Here is a 20,756-nt window from a genome sequence, read left to right on the forward strand (position 1 = left end):
TGGTCGGGTGCGTGATTAGAACTCGCTTGTAATTGGACAAAGGTGCATTGCGTGTGTGGGGCTTTTTTATAGGGATGCAAAAATAACCAATGTGGAGGTAAAGTTTGTTAAGTTTGATTATGAACTAAATGGATAATCAAATGCTGACGTGACACATTTTGATTATTGATTTTGATTATTCCCATTGCGGATGCTCTTAGGCTCCGTTCCGGAAACCAAAATAAATCCTTATTTTTTAAGAATGCAATTTCAAGCTCAAAAATTATTGTCTTATTGAAATCTAAAAATATGCAATATAGATCTTGTTTGGAAGATCTCGATGAGATCTTTTATACGATGCAAAAAAAATTGAAAATTAATTTTCATTTACTTTATTTTTGAGTTTGAAAATGTGAAATAAACTGCTTATTTTTTAAGAATGTTTCTGGAATGGGGCCTTAGGCTCCACTAGGCTATAGCCCAGGTGCAATTCCGAAGAATTAAAAATAAATAATAAATTATGTGTAAAGTTTCGATCCAAGTGAATTTAGCCCAACACACCATCCTCCCATTTAGCCTACCCTCAATCCACCATCCATTTGAACGGCGTTAAGATCTTATTTGTTTGATCATTTTATCATAAATGGTCATAATTATTTTTTGTCTTTAAGGCTCTTGTAATCAAGTATCTGCTCTTTATTTGGAATTTTATAGGGTAGATACTTGATTATGAGAGCTCTAGATGCAAATATTAATTATGACCTTTTAGAATAATAGGATCAGAAAAATAAGATATTCGCACTGATTCAAACGGATTAAAAAAATGGAGTACTTGATTTTTTTAGAGAGTTTATATATTTAAAAATATGGTTAAAATTAATTATAACCATTTAGAATAATATAATCAAAAAAATAAGATCTTGAAATGATTCAAACGAACGAAAAATTGGAGCACTTAATTTTTTTGAGACTGTTTAATAATATAAGAGAAATCAAGAGAGAAAAGTGAAAACTAATATAAAAGAAATTGTTGATGAACAGTCGTCAGTATATATACTGAAGTATTTGTAACGACCCGAATTTTGCCCTATTTTTTTAATACAAATTTGAAATGTTAAAACTAATTCAATAATTAGTTAGATTTATTAATTAAATTACATTATTATGTGTATATTTGATATTACAAAAAAAAAAATCGTATTCGAAACATATTATACTTTAGAGATATACATTCATCCCTTATCCTTCGTATCTAAACACTAATTAGAATTCTATTGAAACTATATCCCTCTCTCCTCCCGAATTCCACCACCCCTATACTTCTCCTCTATAAATACCTCTCTCCTCTCTCACAATACAACACTCCTAGTCCTCTACAAAAATAAAAAAAAAGAAGAAAAGAGGGATTCGATTTTCGTCCATATCACGTCCCTCTATTCACGGCCTGTTTCCTCATAGTTTCTGTCGTTTTTAGGCCTAAGTTTCTTCACGAAAGTTGTAGAGGGCGTCGAGAGCTTCAATTTCGACCCAAGAATCGTCCAAAACGGTCAAGAATTGGTAGAGTTATCGCCATTCAAAGTTATGTAAAATTCTCGGATTCTGATTTCCAGGCAGATTTAGCGATCCTTCTAAACTTCCATTTTTCTACTACTTAGAGTGGTTTTCGGGCTTAGACTTCTTCATGAAAGTCGTAGAGCGTTTCAAGATCTTCGCGAGAGACACAAGAATCATCCAAAACGGCAGATGTTTGGTCAAGTTATTCCAGCCCTAAGTTGCTGCTAGAATATCAATCTTTCGCCACCAAACGAAAATCCACCGGACTTCACCGAATCGCCTTGTCCGGATTAAAGGTATTATAATCCCTCCCCTACCTTCCCTGAGTATATTAAGGTACTATGATGTTAGTTTTTATGATTAGAATCAAAAATAATTGAAATTGGAATCGAACGAATAAAACCCAGTTTTTCCGAGAATGCACTGTTCACTGTTCACACCCGCTGGAAGTAAAAAAATGGCAAAACTATTACAGTTATTCCCCTGGACTTCTTGAATTTATAATTTTGGCCACAAGAGATGTGTTTGAGTGGTTTTAACTTACGTGTTATATATGAACGATAATGAAAATAAATGAGTTGCCTTGGTTTAGTGTTAATTGAATATGATTCTTATAATAAATAAATAGAATGATGAAGGATTATTAGTTAAATTATTTGTTTGATAAAATTTCTCATTTATTTAATAAATTAAGGGCATTGGCCCAATTATAAAACTCTACGTGCTTTACTTACTCACACAGTACCAATTGCTATGTTTGCTTTCCCATTAAAATATATCATGTTTACTGATTATGTTATTATGGATTTATGATTGTTGTATTGTTGAGTCGGACTTAGATTCGTTTGGTGATTTCAATGAGAAATTATGTAGACGTTGTTATGGTTAATGAAAAAGGAAAAATAGATGAAAGTTGTGGGTTTAGCAGGACCTCTGGGGTAGCCTAGCAGGACCTCAGGTATTGAGGGTAGCCTGGCAGGACCTTGAGGGTAGCCTGGCAGGACCTTGAGGGTAGCCTGAAAGACCCGGTGTAGCTACGGTGGCCAAGCAGGACCTTAGGGGTAGCCTGACAGGACCTTAGCTATTGAGGGTAGCCTAGCAGGACCTTGAGGGCAGCTTGATGGACCTAGAATTGTGAGGGTGGCCAAGCAGGACCTTAGGGGTAGCCTGACAGGACCTCAGGTATTGAGGGTAGCCTAGCAGGACCTTGAGGGCAGCCTGATGGACCTAGAATTGTGAGGGTGGCCAAGCAGGACCTCAGGGGTAGCCTGATATGACCTCAGGTATTGAGGGTAGCCTAGCAGGACCTTGAGGGTAGCCTGATGGACCAAGAATTGTGTGGATAGTCTACTAATACCCCGTGATATTGAAGGTAGCTGAACGTTTGAAATATGTTCAACGGAATTTTGAGTTTGAAAAAGTGATGGATTCTATGGTGCAGGTATGATTATGAAATGTGAGATTCAACAGAAATTAAATTAAAGGCTTGCTAATGGATTTATTTATTTAATGCTTGTCGTTCTATTATGAAATTTTCATATGAATTGTGATAAATCTGCTTAGTTGTAAAGTAAGGGGTTGGTAAGGTTAGGCTTATTCTACTGAGTGAATTATCACTCACGGATACGTTTATATCCTGGTAAATCGGTTGCTTCGGCGATTAATTTGCCAGAGTATGCAGGATTCAATGGTGGAGCAGTTTGACACAGGATGAATACGAGGGGCGGAGACCGAGTATGCTTGGGATCTGTATCAAGACTAGAGTCGCTCTGAAGTTATTTCAATAAATTGCCAGATTTTATTAAGGTTAAATATTTTTTTTTTTGAGTCAGTATCTTCCATGAAAAGTCGGCTCAATACTTGTCAGACCAATGTTTACCTTTGAATAAAAGTTTTGTATTTTCAATTTGAGTTGAAATAAAGAAATCCCTATGTTGATACTTTCGTGTTTATTTGGTTAACTAAAGAAATTTTTTTCGAAAAATAATATTTTATGCTGCCGATATTCGTTTAAAATATCGGGGCGTTACAGTATTGTAGCGAAATGTATTTTATCTAAGCTTTTATCTAATTGCTTTAGGTGGGTTTTCTCGGTTTTAGGTTGCTATGATAGCTAATATTTTATTTTTGCTACTTTGGTGTACATACTCTAATGGAACAACAAATAAAAAGGGAAGAAAAACACTTTTGTACTTTTGTTTTGTTTATTTTTAAACATTTATATATTTATATACGAGTTTGCCTTCTTTTTGGTTCACATATATAAATTTTGGTTAGCCCAGGGCGAAATAAATTTCTGGTTCCGCCCTTGTTGGTGTGGATACCCATCACTCAGAGTCCGTTCCAGAACACCTTTTTAAAAAATAAGTACTTATTTTATATTTTTAAACCTAAAAATAATGTAAACAAAAAATAAATTTTTAATTTTTTTTACACCGTATTAAAAATTTCATTGAGATCTCTTAAACAAGATTCATATTGCATAGTTTTATATTTCAATAAACTTATTATTTTTTAGCTTGAAAATATTTTCTTAAAAAATAAGTATTTATTCGGCTTTTTGAAATGGAGCCCCAGTCATCTTCAGCTAGCCAAGAATTGAATGAGTTGTCCGGCGAGAGGAATGAATAGGACTCCAAGCTCAGTCTATAAATGAAGCTTCTGCCATTCGGTTTTGTATCTCGCGAGTGAGAGATCTGAGAGTTCTGAGGTTCTGTTTTTAGCAATGTAAACCACTGAGGAGAGTGTAGTGAGTGTGAGCTCCTTGTAAAGCTTGTCCGGTTATAGTGTGATTGCTCCGTTTACCTCCGTGGACGTATCTGATTTTGGAAAACCACGTATATCTCCTGTGTTTTTGTTTATGTGCGTATGTTTTAGCTCTGTTTGATCCACTCCGGGGGCACAACAATTGGTATCAGAGCATGGGTAACCATAATCACCAAAACCGAACATATTTTTAATTTTATCCGAAAATCACGTTTTTTCGAAACTGCTTGAATCTGTTCCATCCACCCTATTCATCTCGTCGAGACGATTCCAGAGAGGTATAATATGTCTCTGTTCAACGTCGGGGTGATCCGTATCTGTTGGTCAAAATTGGGGTTTTGGTCAAAACCCAATTTTTCAGTCCGTGCGTGGTTTGTTTTTTTTTTTAAGATGATGATATCAGCGTGATGTCATCATTAAGTCACCCGCCAGGTCATCAGTTGGAGCTGAGCAGAGTGGGGAAAGAGAGGAGATTTTCCACCGAGGCCTCGGTTAGCGAAAGCCTGTCGTAGATGGGGAGGAAGGTGCAGTGACGGTCGTCGGATTGGGCAGGGGAGTTGAAGTGAGTATGGATGTAAGGCCGGCTCATAAGTTTTGGAGGTCAGAAGTGAACCTTTTAAATGAGGTTTTTTTATATTTTTCATATAAAAGTTGGTCTACATGAAATTTCATAAAAAAAAAAATCATATATTACCAAGGATTTAATTTACTGTTACAAAATATAAGTATAAGCATATATATAGTTGTTCAAAAAATGCAACCATTACAATATCTCAAAATCTATCATTTGAATATTAGTCTTCTTGCACTTTTTGCTGCAAAACATACTAGTAATTAAGTTACATAGTCAAATTATTTTACCAACATTAGTCTTCTCGCACTTTTTGAATAAAGAAGGTTTAGTGCAAAAAAATTTTTGGGCCATATATACTGACATATATATAGGGATTTTAGAATTTTGGGGGGTCTCATTTTTAGCCTTTTTTTGGAGCTTGAAGCCTATGCTTCTCTCGCCTATCTTCTCAGCCGGCCCTATGTTGATGAGTGTGATGGAAAAGCCTCTGGAGTGGAGGATGTTTCCCAGCTGAAGCATGGGGTTTATGTGGCCTTGTGCAGGGGTTGGAAACAGTACTAAACAGCCGTTGTTGGCTTGAGGCTTTTGGGTTTGTTTTTGTTCCTCCATTGTAGCTTGTTTCTTGAAACAGAGGAGCCAAGTTTTTTGTTTTCCCCCACTGAGAGAATGGTTGATAGAGATAGGTTAAATTGAAGTCATGGATGACCTCAATTGGCATCCATGGAAGACTTCGTTGGCAGCCCATGCGTAGCCTCTATTGAAGATTTTTTGCTTTTTGTTTCTTTTTAGGTAGAGATGGAGATGTAGAGAGATGGGGCAGCAGCCACAGCACCCTTTGGTGCTGCGGGATACTATGTAAGGGAAAAGAAAATTACTAATGAGCATCTCCACCTATACAACTGTCAAAGGACTCACATTTAAATGCACATATTTAATCTCACTAATCTCAATGGCTAGACCAGCAATTGGCAGCCATAACACAAAACTCAAAAAAAATAGCCATATAATCATCAAAACATTAAAAGTTTCAGGGTGAAAGGTCCGTCTTTGATCGGACTGTGAAGTGCGCAAGCTAGCCTAGATATCCCTTGCCGTCAGGGAAAAAAATCCCACAAACAGAAGACCAATATTAATCCTACTGTTTCCCGGAAAATATTATTCCTACTGGAAAGACAAAATGTGAGTAATTAATTGTTCCAAGTACTGATATGAAGATCCCCCTTCCTTGAGACATGCATGCACTTTCTCCTTCAAGCACAAAAACCTCGCCCTCATCTCCTCCCCTTCTCTCTCCAACATCACTCTCCTAATCCCTCTCTCCACTTCTCCTCTCTCCACCCCTTTATCAAACCTCAACCCAATCCCCCAAACATCACTCACATACTTTGCATTCACCAGCTGATCCCCGAAACAAGGCGAACATATCATCGGCACTCCTTCGCATATACTCTCCAACGTCGAGTTCCACCCGTTATGAGTCCAAAACCCTCCTACAGCAAAATGAGCTAGCACTTCTTGTTGCGGGGCCCACTTGACGATACATCCGCTGTTCCCAACTTTCTCCATGAACCCACTTGGCAACGCCTCGAGCCACTCTGAACCCCGGATCATTCCCGGTCGAACCACCCACAAAAAGGGCTGCATGCTGTTGGCTAAACCCCATGCCATTTCCAGGAACTCGTTTCCACCCATATCAGCAATACTTCCGAAACTCACGTATAACACGGATTTCGGTTTTTGGGTATTTAGCCAGGATATGGAACTCCTATCTTGGGTTAGTAGACTACTTGACGAGGCAGGAAAGGACTTGTGAAATGGGCCGATTGGAAAATTTGGGATGGGGAATTGTATGCTTAATTTGATCAATGCAGATTCTTCGAGTTCTGAAAAAGTGTTCCAAATTAGGCCTGAGGAGGCCTTGGATTGTTGCACCATGTTGCTGAGTAGCTTGTATAAGTTTTCGGAGTCGTCTGTTGTGATTGAGGGAAGGTCTTTGACATGGAGTGGTGCTAACTCTGGCACTGGTGATTCTAGTTGGGAATCTGTAGATAAAAAGAAACCCGAATGAATGAAGAGCAATGTTATTGACAGAGAGATGTCTGGATACATATTTCATATTTGGATTCAAATGTTTATGGAGTCATTCGATGCATGTGTGAGCCCCACATGATGCACGTGAGCCCTAACTTCATCGGATGGCTATGGACACATCTATATTGGACATATTTTAAGGAAAAAGAAGTGTCGTGTTAAGGGCAAAGTCAGGGGGTTCGGGCCATGTGCGGATACCCTTGTAGTTCAAAAGTGTGCACATAACCTACCCGTGGTTCGTAAAAATGAGCAGATTGACCCATTTCTGTCCATTTTAACGCCAAGTGTGAAACATGCGCATTATAAGCGTGTGAGGCATTGGGAAACTATAATCTTCGCTTTCTGCTTTTATTTTCCATAGAGCACAAGTAAATTTGTTTGGCGATTCGGCGAACTATATGTTTTCATAACTTTGTATTCAAAATAACACATTTTTTTTAGAAAACACCAACCATAAGTTTCTGAAAATTGCTCTCAGATGATATTCTATGCTTCTGTCACGAAAATACGAAAAACATGAACGGATAAAAAAAAAAAAACAATTGCGAACATAGTTTTAGACTTTCAGTGCTGTTCACTAGCCAAATCAGAAACTCAAATTCATGCAAGGAAAAATGAAAAGTAATTCAAAGCCAGAGAGACAGAGAAAGAAAGACAGAGCTCAATAAACCCAGACCTTGCTTGGGGAGATAACCCATTTCCTGCAGCGTTGGAAAGGCAGCATAAACCAGAAAAGAAGAAACACTACTAGTCCTTAAAACAATCCTCGGAATCCCAAACCCATCAGAACCGATTGCGAAAAGTGCCAAATAGCATCAGTTATCAAGCAAGCAATCGGCCCATCTGCTAGTAATCTAGCCAAACAGTCTCGAAACGGGGCGACACAGTTAGAGTTGAGCCTAGTGAGGAAAGAGACGATATTTCCCATCGGGGCCTCGGTGGGCGAAAGCCCGTCGGAGATGGGGAGGAAGGTGAAGTGAGGGTGTTTGGATTTGGCGGGGGAGTTGAAGTGAGTGTGGATGATTGTGATGGAAAAGCCTCTGGAGTGGAGGATGTTTGCCAGTTGAAGCATTGGGTTTATGTGGCCTTGTGCAGGGATTGGAAACAGTACTAAACGGCGGTTGTTGGCTTGAGGCTTTTGGGTTTGTTCCTCCATCGGAGCTTGTTTCTTGAAACAGAGGGGCCAAGTTTTCTTGTTTTACAAGACGAGTATATAAGGGCGAGGGATATACTCTTAAGTAATCGCTTCGCGGGCCTTTTGGAAGTCTTTTTTGATGTTCGGAAATGTTTATTTAGAGCTCCTTGAGAACTTTAATTATGTTAAAAATTATGCCGATCACGTATCAGTCAACAATTTGATCACGGCAAATGTTATGGTGTTTATCTTTACGGTGTCTCCTTTATTCCTTTTGTGGTTTTTGGTTATGCCTTTTGTGATTTCGGTTATGCCTCTTGTGATTTTCGGTTATATCATATGTATGTTCTATATTATGCCATGTGTGGATTCATGTGTTGTATAACATGGAACCACAAAGGGAATAACTGAAAACCACAAAAAGTTTAACCGAAAACCAAAAGAGACATAAAGTAGACATCGTAAAAGTAAACGCCACAGCATTATCCATACTCCACAAAAAACACCCCCACAAGAGTTTGGCTTTGCATATCAAAGTATTGGTACTACACGCAAGTATGTGAAGGTGAGGAAGAAGCATGAACCGATAATACAAAAAGAAAAAAGGAAGAATCATGAAGACAAAGACGACATGATTTGCAAGTGGAGTGGTAGCTCAATGGTAAGCACCTTATACTATTGTGCATTTGATGAAGGTTCAAATCTCACTCATTTCATCTCCAATCCCTAACGATAGAGTAGATTAGATTTTTTTTGGTCTCGGAAAGAAAAAGATTTTTTATTTTATTTTATCCGCGGAAAAAAGATGATATTATATAAAAAGCAGATTCCATTAGAAACCACATGGCTCCAAATTAGTATTAAAAAATAAAGAAAATTCTCCCCATTTCTCTTTCCTATTCACGACTTTGTCTTTTTTCTGCCAGTCCCAAACCAAATGCACCGATTAGGGCCGGCTTGAGAAAACTTGAGGTCCTAAGCTAGAAGATCAAATGAGTATTAAATTTGCCCAACTGAGAGATTGCTTGATAGAGATGGGTTAAAAAATTGGCATCCATGTGTATATTGTATACTGAAGGCAGGTAGAGATGGAGATGTAAGGGAAAAGAAAAATACTAATAAGCGGGGGCCATGGACACCGGATGAGCAGGGAAGTGTGTATAACTTCAGGGCTTAAGCATTGGAGTCGGGTTTGATATTTTTTTTTTGTGTCCCACAACTATTGTAATTTTTCTAGTGTTCATATAATGGAGTATGTCGCACCGTGGAGTAACCTGATTTTTTGGCCAACCACGTAAATTTCCCGTGTCACTCTTATTTTTCTTTGTGATAATACTTATTTAGTATTGGATCTCAATATGTGTGCTTTGTGGGTATCATCAAACTTCTGCTAAATCCCAACAACGAAGCCTTTTCACATGTCTTATTACTGTCTTGAAACATTTGTGTTAATATCAAAATTTCAGTATGTAAGAGCCTTTGTACTCTGCACACGTGATAGAAGTTTTTTTTACCCTGGTTGTATTTAGGTTTTTGGGCTTTTCTCTTTGGGTTTTTGGGCTGTTTTGATTGGGAAAATGACGGTCAATGGCGTATTTTGATAATTAATACCTGGGCCGTTTGGGTTTTTGCCATGATTTAGACTCAACCTGTTGGGTCTTAATCAATTTCCTCTATGTGGTTAGGAGAAAAGGGTCATTGATGATCAGACTGATGTATCCATGACCCTATTAACTCTGTACTTCGTGTTATGAGTTAACGAAGCTTTCTTTTTGCCGATAAAAAATAAAGTTCTTTATGCAAGACAAATATTTACATTAACATAAACATTCAAAACTAGTAACAACTCATGATCTAGGATCACAAAGAAGGCCTTGATAGATAACCATTTGAGTATTGAAAGTTAGACTTATAGATGGTTTAGAGGGTTCGGACTAAATTATTTATCTTAAAAAATATAGTTTCTATTTTTTACATTCAGTATGTTTTTTAATATATGTAATTCCTCATTCTTCTTAATGTGATGAGATGAGAAAAATATAAATACATAGACCGAAGTTGAAAAAGATTACGAGAAAGACAAGGAAATCAACTTAGGGAAAATGATAAAGGTTATTCGAAGCTAGAGACAGATAAAGAAAAAACCTTGTTTGGGGAGATAACCCTTTTCCCGCAGCATGGGCAAGGCAGCGTAAACCAGAAAAGAAGAAACACTACTAGTCCTCAAAACAATCCTCGGAATCCCAACCCCATCAGCAACCGATTGCGAAAAGTGCCAAATAGCATCAGTTATCAAGCAAGCAATCGGCCCATCTGCTAGTAATCTAGCCAAACAGTCTCGAAACGGGGCGACACAGTTAGAGTTGAGCCCAGTGAGGAGAGAGATGATATTTCCCATCGGGGCCTCGGTGGGCGAAAGCCCGTCGGAGATGGGGAGGAAGGTCAAGTGAGGGTGCTTGGATTTGGCGGGGGAGTTGAAGTGAGTGTGGATGATCGTGATGGAAAAGCCTCTGGAGTGGAGGATGCTGGCTAGTTGAAGCATGGGGTTTATGTGGCCTTGTAAAGGGACTGGAAACAGTACTAAACGGCGGTTGTTGGTTTGAGGCTTCTGAGTTTGTTTTTGCCCCTCCATTGGAGCTTGTTTCTTTAAACAGAGGGGCCTAACTTTTTTTATTTTACTAATCGCGTGCAGAGTAAAGGAAATATATAAGGGCGAGGGATACTCTCAAGTAATCACTTTGCGGGCCTTTTGGAAGCAAAAGTCTACGGTTACCGATCGGAAAGTCCCGATCGGAATTCCGACTCTCCGCCGGGCACTCTCCGGCTACCGGATGGCCGATCCGATCCGTCCAATAATTCTAAAAAAAAAAACGAGTGGGCCAAAGTGAGAATAAATGGCATCCGATGTGTGTAAGTGGCCGATCCAAGCACTCCTTTTTTGGCCGATCCAAACACTCCATTTTTGGCCGATCCAAACACAAAAATGGAGTGCTTGGATCGGCCACTTACACACGTCGGATACTGTTTAATCTCGCGATAGCCCCCTCGGTTTTTTTTTTAGAGTTATTGGACGGATCGGATCGGACGTTCGGTGGCCGGAGCGTGCCCCGATCGGTAACTGTAGACTTACTCTTTTGGAAGTCTATTTTGATGTTCGGAAATGTTTATTTAGCGTACGTTGAGAGCTTTAATTATGTCAAAAGTGTTGACTTTGAGGCCATGGAGTGGCTCCACTCCTCTCATTTCTATCCAATCAGCACACCAAAGTGGACTTGGTGTGGTGGGTAATCACCCAGAGTCCGTTCCAGAACACCTTCTTAAAAAATAATTACTTATTTTATATTTTTAAATTTAAAAATAATGTAAACGAAAAATAAATTTTTAATTTTTTTTGCATCGTATTAAAAATTTCATTGAGATCTCTTAAATAATATTCATATTGCATAGTTTTAGATTTTAATAAACTCATTATTTATAAGTTTGAAATTATCTTTTTAAAAAATAATTACTTATTCGGCTTTTTGAAACGGAGCCCCAGTCATCTTCAGCTAGCCAAGAATTGAATGAGTTGTCCGGCGAGAGGAATGAATAAGACTCCAAGCTCAGTCTATAAATGGAGCTTCTGCCATTCGGTTTTGTATCTCTCGAGTGAGAGATCTGAGAGTTCTGAAGTTCTGTTTTTAGCAATGTAAACCACTGAGAAGAGTGTAGTGAGTGTGAGCTCCTTGTAAAGTTTGTCCGGTTATAGTGTGATTGCTCCGTTTACCTCTGTGGACGTACCTGATTTTAGAAAACCACGTATATCTCCTGTGTTCTTGTTTATGTGTGTATGTTTTAGCTCTGTTTGATCCACTCCGTGGGCACAACAATTGGTATCAGAGATTCAGAGCATGGGTACCATAATCACCAAAACCGAACATGTTTTTCATTTATTCCGAAAATCACGTTTTTTCGAAACTGCTTGAATCTGTTCCATCCACCCTATTCATCTCGTCGAGACGATTCCAGAGAGGTATAATATGTCTCTGTTCAACGTCGGGGTGATCTGTATCTGTTGGTCAAAATTGGGGTTTTGTGGTCAAAACCCAATTTTTCAGTCCGTGCGTGGTTTGTTTTTTTTTTTAAGATGATGATATCAGCGTGATGTCATCATCAAGTCACCCGCCAGGTCATCAGTTGGAGCTGAGCAGAGTGGGGAAAGAGAGGAGATTTTCCACCGAGGCCTCGGTTAGCGAAAGCCTGTCGTAGATGGGGAGGAAGGTGCAGTGACGGTCGTCGGATTGGGCAGGGGAGTTGAAGTGAGTGTGGATGCAAGGCCGGCTCATAAGTTTTGGAGGTCAGAAGTGAACCTCTTAAATGAGGTCTCCTTATATTTTTCATACAAAAATTGGTCTACACGAAGTTTCATAAAAAAAAAATCATATATTACCAAGGATTTAATTTACTGTTACAAAATATAAGTATAAGCATATATATAGTTGTTCAAAAAATGCAACCATTACAATATCTCAAAATTCATCATTTGAATATTAGTCTTTTTATACTTTTTGCTGCAAAACATACTAATTAAGTCTACATAGTCAAATTATTTCACCAACATTAGTTTTCTTGCACTTTTTGAGTAAAGAAGGTTTAGTGCAAAAAAAAATTTTGGGCCATATATACTTACATATATATAGGGATTTTAAAATTTTGAAGGGTCTCATTTTTAGCTTTTTTTTGGAGCTTAAAGCCTATGCTTCTCTCGCCTATCCTCTTAGCCGGCCCTATGTTGATGAGTGTGATGGAAAAGCCTCTGGAGTGGAGGATGTTTCCCAGCTGAAGCATGGGGTTTATGTGGCCTTGTGCAGGGGTTGGAAACAGTACTAAACAGCCGTTGTTGGCTTGAGGCTTTTGGGTTTGTTTTTGTTCCTCCATTGTAGCTTGTTTCTTGAAACAGAGGAGCCAAGTTTTTTGTTTTCCCCCACTGAGAGATTGGTTGATAGAGATGGGTTAAATTGAAGTCATGGATGACCTCAATTGGCATCCATGGAAGACTTCGTTGGCAGCCCTTGCGTAGCCTCTATTGAAGATTTTTTGCTTTTTGTTTCTTTTTTGGTAGAGATGGAGATGTAGAGAGATGGGGCAGCAACCACAGCACCCTTTGGTGCTGCGGGATACTATGTAAGGGAAAAGAAAATTACTAATGAGCATCTCCACCTATATAACTGTCAAAGGACTCACATTTAAATGCACATATTTAATCTCAATAATCTCAATGGCTAGACCAGCAATTGGCAGCCATAACACAGAACTCAAAAAAAATAGCCACATAATCATCAAAACATTAAAAGTTTCAGGGTGAAAGGTCCGTCTTTGATCAGACTGTGAAGTGCGCAAGCTAGCCTAGATACCCCTTGCCGTCAGGGAAAAAAATCCCACAAACAGAAGAACAATATTAATCCTACTGTTTCCCGGAAATATTATTCCTACTGGAAAGACAAAATGTGAGTAATTAATTGTTCCAAGTACTGATATGAAGATCCCCCTTCCTTGAGACATGCATCCACTTTCTCCTTCAAGCACAAAATCCTCGCCCTCATCTCCTCCCCTTCTCTCTCCAACATCACTCTCCAAATCCCTCTCTCCACTTCTCCTCTCTCCACCCCTTTATCAAACCTCAACCCTATCCCCCAAACATCACTCACATACTTTGCATTCACCAGCTGATCCCCGAAACAAGGCGAACATATCATCGGCACTCCTTCGCATATACTCTCCAACGTCGAGTTCCACCCGTTATGAGTCCAAAACCCTCCTACAGCAAAATGAGCTAGCACTTCTTGTTGCGGGGCCCACTTGACGATACATCCGTTGTTCCCAACTTTCTCCATGAACCCACTTGGCAACGCCTCGAGCCACTCTGAACCCCGGATCATTCCCGGTCGAACCACCCACAAAAAGGGCTGCATGCTGTTGGCTAAACCCCATGCCATTTCCAAGAACTCATTTCCACCCATATCAGCAATACTTCCGAAACTCACGTATAACACGGATTTCGGTTTTTGGGTATTTAGCCAGGATATGGATCTCCTATCTTCGGCTAGTAGGCTACTTGACGAGGCAGGAAAGGACTTGTAAAATGGACCGATTGGAAAATTTGGGATGGGGAATTGTTCGTGGAATTGGATCAGTGCAGATTCTTCAAGTTCCGAAAAAGTGTTCCAAATTAGGCCTGAGGAGGCCTTGGATTGTTGCACCATGTTGCTGAGTAGCTTGTATAAGTTTTCGGAGTTGTTTGTTGTGATTGAGGGAAGGTCTTTGACATGGAGTGGTGCTAACTCTGGCACTGGTGATTCTAGTTGGGAATCTGTAGATAAAAAGAAACCAGAATGAATAAAGAGCAATGTTATTGACAGAGAGATGTCTGGATACATATTTCATATTTGGATACAAATGTTTCTGGAGTCATTCGATGCATGTGTAAGCCCCATGCGATGCACGTGAGCCCTAACTTCATCGGATGGCTATGGACACATCTATATTGGGACATATTTGAAGGAAAAAGAAGTGTTATGTTAAAGGGCAAAGTCAGGGGGTTCGGGCCTTGTGCGGATACCCTTATGGTTCAAAAGTGAGAACATAACATACCTGTGGTTCGTAAAAATGAGCAGATTAACCCATTTCCGTCCATTTTAACGCCAAGTGTGAAACATGCGCATTATAAGCGTGTGAGGCATTGGGGAACTATAATTTTCGCTTTCTGCTTTTATTTTCCATAGAGCACAAGTAAATTTGTTTGGCGATTCAGCGAACTATATGTTTTCATAACTTTGTATTGAAAATAACACATTTTTTTTTAGAAAACACCAACCATAAGTTTCTTAAAATTGCTCTCAGATGATATTCTATGCTTCTGTCACGAAACTATGAAAAACATGAACGGATAAATAAATAAAAAAACTATTGCAAACATAGTTTTAAACTTTCAGTGCTGTTCACTAGCAAATCAGAAACTCAAATTCATGCAAGGAAAAATGAAAAGTAATTCAAAGCCAGAGAGACAGAGAAAGAAAGACAGAGCTCAATAAACCCAGACCTTGCTGGGGAGATAACCCATTTCCTGCAGCGTTGGAAGGCAGCATAAACCAGAAAAGAAGAAACACTACTAGTCCTCAAAACAATCCTGGGAATCTCAAACCCATCAGCAACCGATTGCGAAAAGTGTCAAATAGCATCAGTTATCAAGCAAGCAATCGGGCCATCTGCTAGTAATCCAGCCAAACAGTCCCGAAACGGTGCGACACAGTTGGAGTTGAGCAGAGTGAGGAAAGAGATAATATTTCCCATCGGGGCCTCGGTTGGCGAAAGCCTGTCGGAGATGGGGAGGAAGGTGAAGTGAGGGTGTTTGGATTTGGTGGGGGAGTTGAAGTGAGTGTGGATGATTGTGATGGAAAAGCCTCTGGAGTGGAGGATGTTTGCCAGTTGAAGCATTGGGTTTATGTGGCCTTGTGCAGGGATTGGAAACAGTACTAAACGGCGGTTGTTGGCTTGAGGCTTTTGGGTTTGTTCTTGTTCCTCCATTGGAGCTTGTTTCTTGAAACAGAGGGGCCATGTTTTCTTGTTTTACAAGAGGAGTATATAAGGGCGAGGGATATACTCTTAAGTAATCGCTTCGCGCCTGTCGGAAGTCTATTTTGATGTTCGGAAATGTTTTCCTTGAGAACTTTAATTATGTTAAAAATTATGCCAATCACGTATCAGTCAACAATTTGACCACGGCATATGTTATGGTGTTTATCCTTACGGTGTCTCCTTTATGCCTTTTGTGGTTTTTGGTTATATCTTTTGTGGTTTCGGTTATGCCTCTTGTGATTTTCGATTATGTCATATGTATGTTCTATATTATGCCATGTGTGAATCCGTGTGTTATATAACATGAAACCATAAAGGCAATAACTGAAAACCACAAAAGGTATAACCGAAAACCGGAGACACCGTAAGGATAGACGCCATATCATTATCCATACCCCAAAAAAAACACCCCCACAAGAGTTTGGCTTTGCATATCAAAGTATTGGTACTACACGCAAGTATGTGAAGGTGAGGAAGAAGCATGAACCGATAATACAAAAAGAAAAAGGAAGAATCATGAAGACAAAGACAGACGATATGATTTGCAAGTGGAGTGGTAGTTCAACAGTAAGCACTTTATACTCTCGTGCATTTAATGAAGGTTCAAACCTTCCTCATTTTATCTCTAATCCCTTAGGATAGAGTAGATTAGATGTTTTTGGGTCTCGGAAAGAAAATTATTATTTTTTATTTATTTATTGGCGGAAAGAAGAAGATGATATTATATAAAAAGCAGATTTCCATTAGAAACCACATGGCTCCAAATTAGTATTAAAAAATAAAGAAAATTCACCCCATTTCTCTTTCCTATTCACGACTTTGTCTTTTTTCTGCCAGTCCCAAACCAAATGCACCGATTAGGTCCGGCTTGAGAAAACTTGAGGTCCTAAGCTAGAAGATCAAATGAGTATTAAATTTGCCCCACTGAGAGATTGCCTGATGAATGCTGCTACAAGTACGGCATTTGCTGTACAACAACTGTGAACTGACCACTTTTGCGCCCGTTTCGGGTCCCGCAAATATGATCGGAGTCGCTCATTTTGTTTCAAATACTTCGTTTATGGTCCCTGTAAAAAATCACCTCAATCCGATATCGGGAAGGGCGTTTACGAATCATCCAACTTTACTTAAAGCCACGAGACGGGCGCAAAAGTGGTCTGTTCACTGCTACTGTACAGCAACTGCTGTACCTGTAGGTTTATTGTTGCTTGATAGAGAGGGTTAAAAAATTAGCATCCATGTGTATATTGTATACTGAAGGCAGGTAGAGATGGAGATGTAAGGGAAAAGAAAAATACTAATAAGCGGGGGCCATGAACACCGGATGAGAAGGGAAGTGTGTATAACTTCAGGGCTTAAGCATTGGAGTCGGGTTTGATATTTTTTTTTGTGTCCCACAACTATTGTGATTTTTCTAGTGTTCATATAATGGAGTATGTCGCACCGTGGAGTAACCTGATTTTTTGGGCAACCACGTAAATTTCCCGTGTCACTCTTATTTTTCTTTGTGATAATACTTATTTAGTATTGGATCTCAATATGTGTGCTTTGTGGGTATCATCGAACTTCTGCTAAATCCCTACAATGAAGCCTTTTCACGTGTCTTATTATTATCTTGAAACATTTTTTGTTAATATCAAAATTTCAGTATGTAAGAGCCTTTGTACTCTGCACGCATGATAGAAGCTTTTTTATGCAGGTTGTATTTATGTTTTTGGGCTGTTTTGGATTTGTGTTGATTCCTTACCAACCTGGGCCGTTTGGATTTTTGCCATGATTTGGACTCAACCCGTTGGGTTTTAATCAATTTCCTCTGTGTGATTAGGAGAAAAGGGTCATTGATGGTCAGGACTGGTGTATCCATGACCCTATTAGCTCTGTTCTTCGTGTTATGAGTAAATGAAGCTTTCTTTTTGCCGATAAAAAAAAAAGTTTTTTATGCAAGACAAATATTTGCATTAACATAACCAGTTTTGAAAAAACAAGTAACAACTCATGATCTAGGATCACAAAGAAGGCCTTGATAGATAATCATTTGAGTATTGAAAGTTAGACTTATAGATGGTTTAGAGGGTTCGGACTAAATTATTTATCTTAAAAAATATAGTTTCTATTTTTTACATTTAGTATGTTTTTTAATATATGTAATTCCTCATTCGTCTTGATGTGATGAGATGAGAAAAATATAAATACATAGACCGAAGTTGAAAAAGATTGCGAGAAAGACAAGGAAATCAACTTAGGGAAAATGATAAAGGTAATTCGAAGCTAGAGACAGATAAAGAAAAAACCTTGTTTGGGGAGATAACCCTTTTCCCGCAGCATGGGCAAGGCAGCATAAACCAGAAAAGAAGAAACACTACTAGTCCTCAAAACAATCCTCGGAATCCCAACCCCATCAGCAACCGATTGCGAAAAGTGCCAATTAGCATCAGTTATCAAGCAAGCAATCGGGCCATCTTTTAATAATCCAGCCAAACAGTCCCGAAACTGGGCGACACAGTCGGAGTTGAGCAGATTGAGGAAAGAGACAACGTCGTCCCGCGAGGCCCCGGTTGGCGAAAGCCCGTCGGAGACGGGGAGGAAGGTGAAGTGAGGGTGCTTGGATTTGGCGGGGGAGTTGAAGTGAGTGTGGATGATCGTGATGGAAAAGCCTCTGGAGTGGAGGATGCTGGCTAGTTGAAGCATGGGGTTTATGTGGCCTTGTAAAGGGACTGGAAACAGTACTAAACGGCGGTTGATGGTTTGAGGCTTCTGGGTTTGTTTTTGTTCCGCCATTGGAGCTTTGTTTCTTGAAACAGAGGGGCAAGTTTTCTGTTCTACACTTCTACTAATCGCGTGCAGAGTAAAGGCAGTATATAAGGGCCAGGGATACTCTCAAGTAATTGCTTCGCGGGCCTTTCGGAAGTCTATTTTGATGTTCAGAAATGTTTATTTAGAGTTCGTTAAGAACTTTAATTATGTCAAAAATTATGTCGATCAGGTATCAATCAACATTTGATCACATTGAATTTACCTTAATAGAAACGATCCTATTTGCCTTGGGAACAAATTATACTACAACCTCACAAGAGTAGGATTGTAAACAAGCCAAGCCGAGCTGAGCTCGAGCTCGACTCGTTTACTACGAGCCTCTTTAATCGAGTCTCCCTTAACGAGCTGAGCTTTTGTTGAACAAGCCAAGTGGACCGAAATCTCGAGTTCAATCAGCTCATTTACTAAACGAACCGAGCCGAACTCGTGAGCTGCTCAGTTCGTTTATAACCCTACACAAAAGTTTGGCTTTGCATAACAAAGTTTTGGTACTACACGCAAATATGTGAAGGTAAGGAAGAAGCATGAACCGATAATAGAAAAAGATAATGGAAGAAGCATGAAGACAAAGACGATATTATTTGCAAGTGGGTGGTAGCTCGACGGTAGGCACCTTATACTTCCGTCGATTTGTTGAAGGTTCAAACCTCGCTTAACCCATCCCCAATCCTTTAAAATAGAATAGATTAGATTTCTTGTCTCGTAAAAAAATGAGAAGAAGAGATTATTTTTCTTTAAAAAGCAGATTCCCATTACAAAACCACATGGCTCCAAATTTTAATAATAAAGAAAATACCACCACATTTCTCTTTTCTATTCATGACTTTTGTCTCACGAATCTTTTTTTCTGCCAGCCCCAAACCAAATGGAACGATTAGGGCCGGCTTTAGAAAAAAAACTGCTTGGTCCTTAGCTAGACGATCAAATGAGACTAATGAGCGTTGAATTTGCCCCACTGAGAGATTGCTCGATAGAGATGGGTTAAATTGACATCCATGGAGAAATTTTTCTGTGCCGGGTGGGTATATCTCACGTGGTATCCGTTCGGCACATTCAGGCCGTCTAATATACTTTTGGACAGTTCGAATTGAAACACTCTCTCTCCTCTCATCCCAACACTTCTCTCTCCAATTCGAGCCGTCCAAAAGTATATTGGACGGCTCGAATGTACCTAACGGACACTACGTGATACCCGCTTATGCTGGACACCGAAGGCAGGTAGAGATGGAGATGTAGAGATGGGGCAGCTACTTGCGGGATGCACTGTGAGGGAAAAGAAAAATACTAATGAGCGGGGCCCATCGACACCGGATGAGTGGGGAAGTGAGTATAACTCCGGGGCCCAGGTATTGGAGTCGGGTTCATAACTATTGTAATTTTCTCATAGTGTTCATATCGTGGATTATCTCTTACCGTGGAGTAACCTGGTTTTTGGACAAACCACGTAAGTCTCTCGTGTCACTCTTGTTTTTCTCTGTGATTATACTTATTTAGTATTGGATCTCAATATGTGTGTTTTGTGGGAGAAGATTTTCAATGTTGAGCAGGTACAATGTGGTGTCTGCTTGGCGCATCCGGACCGTCCATTTTGATTTTGAACGGTTTATATATGGAGAAAGAAAGATGAGAGAGTGTTTCAATCTGAGCCGTCTAATACACTTTTGAATGAACTGGATGTGTTGCTCGGACACCACGTTGACCAGGGCATCCAAAAATTTCTCGTTTTGTGGGTATCACCGAACTCCTGTTAAATCCCAACAATGAAGCCTTTTGACATTTCTTGTCTTCTGTCTTGAAACATTTTTATTGATATCAAAATTTCAGTAGGTAAGAGCTTTTGTACTCTCTTTTTTTTTTTTCCGCACTTAAGCATTTGTACTCTGCACAGTGCACGCATGATAGAAGTTCTTTACGCAGCGCAAATTCTGGCATTAACGTAATTAGTTTTGACATTGTCAACATTTTTCTTTGGTAAAAAAATTCTAAATAAGTTGTTGGATCTCGAAAAACAACTCATGATTTAGGATCACAAATAAGGCCTTGATAGAAAATTATTTGAGTATTGAAAGTTAGACTTACAGAAAGTACTTATTTCCAGTTTTATTTCCCGCTTTATGAGACATGTCATTCTCTTATAATTCATCACATTTAATTTAAAAAATAAGTTCTTTATTTTTTTTAACAAAACGGAGGGATCAGACTAAGTTATTTATTTTCGAAATTATGGTG

At 39.2% G+C, this 20,756-nt stretch overlaps 2 protein-coding genes across 2 annotated transcripts; both read right to left on the reverse strand.

The window, feature by feature from the left end:
* Window positions 1-5,746: 5,746 nt before the first annotated feature.
* Window positions 5,747-10,846, reverse strand: LOC131300159 (UDP-glycosyltransferase 76B1-like). Its single transcript, XM_058325871.1, has 2 exons — window positions 10,245-10,846; window positions 5,747-6,915 (listed from the first exon to the last, which is right to left on the reverse strand). The coding sequence occupies exons 1-2, from the start codon at window positions 10,729-10,731 to the stop codon at window positions 6,035-6,037; spliced, it is 1,368 nt and encodes a 455-aa protein (XP_058181854.1). The 5' UTR covers window positions 10,732-10,846; the 3' UTR covers window positions 5,747-6,034.
* A 2,453-nt stretch (window positions 10,847-13,299) lies between these two features.
* On the reverse strand, window positions 13,300-20,615 carry LOC131300157 (UDP-glycosyltransferase 76B1-like). The gene is made up of 2 exons (XM_058325869.1): window positions 18,005-20,615; window positions 13,300-14,448 (listed from the first exon to the last, which is right to left on the reverse strand). Exons 1-2 carry the CDS (start codon window positions 18,489-18,491, stop codon window positions 13,568-13,570), a joined length of 1,368 nt encoding a protein of 455 aa, XP_058181852.1. The 5' UTR covers window positions 18,492-20,615; the 3' UTR covers window positions 13,300-13,567.
* Between the last annotated feature and the right edge of the window lie 141 nt (window positions 20,616-20,756).

This window comes from Rhododendron vialii, chromosome 9a (assembly GCF_030253575.1).
Source record: "Rhododendron vialii isolate Sample 1 chromosome 9a, ASM3025357v1".
In the NCBI taxonomy this organism is placed as follows: Eukaryota; Viridiplantae; Streptophyta; class Magnoliopsida; order Ericales; family Ericaceae; genus Rhododendron; species Rhododendron vialii.

Coding starts and splice junctions, on each gene's coding strand:
- LOC131300159 (XM_058325871.1), bottom strand. CDS start 10,731: ATGGAGGGGCAAAAACAAACTCAGAAGCCTCAAACCAACAACCGCCGT. Junction 6,916..10,244: donor GGGTTATCTCCCCAAACAAG/GTTTTTTCTTTA, acceptor TTTTATCTACAG/ATTCCCAACTAGAATCACCA.
- LOC131300157 (XM_058325869.1), bottom strand. CDS start 18,491: ATGGCGGAACAAAAACAAACCCAGAAGCCTCAAACCATCAACCGCCGT. Junction 14,449..18,004: donor GGGTTATCTCCCCAAACAAG/GTTTTTTCTTTA, acceptor TTTTATCTACAG/ATTCCCAACTAGAATCACCA.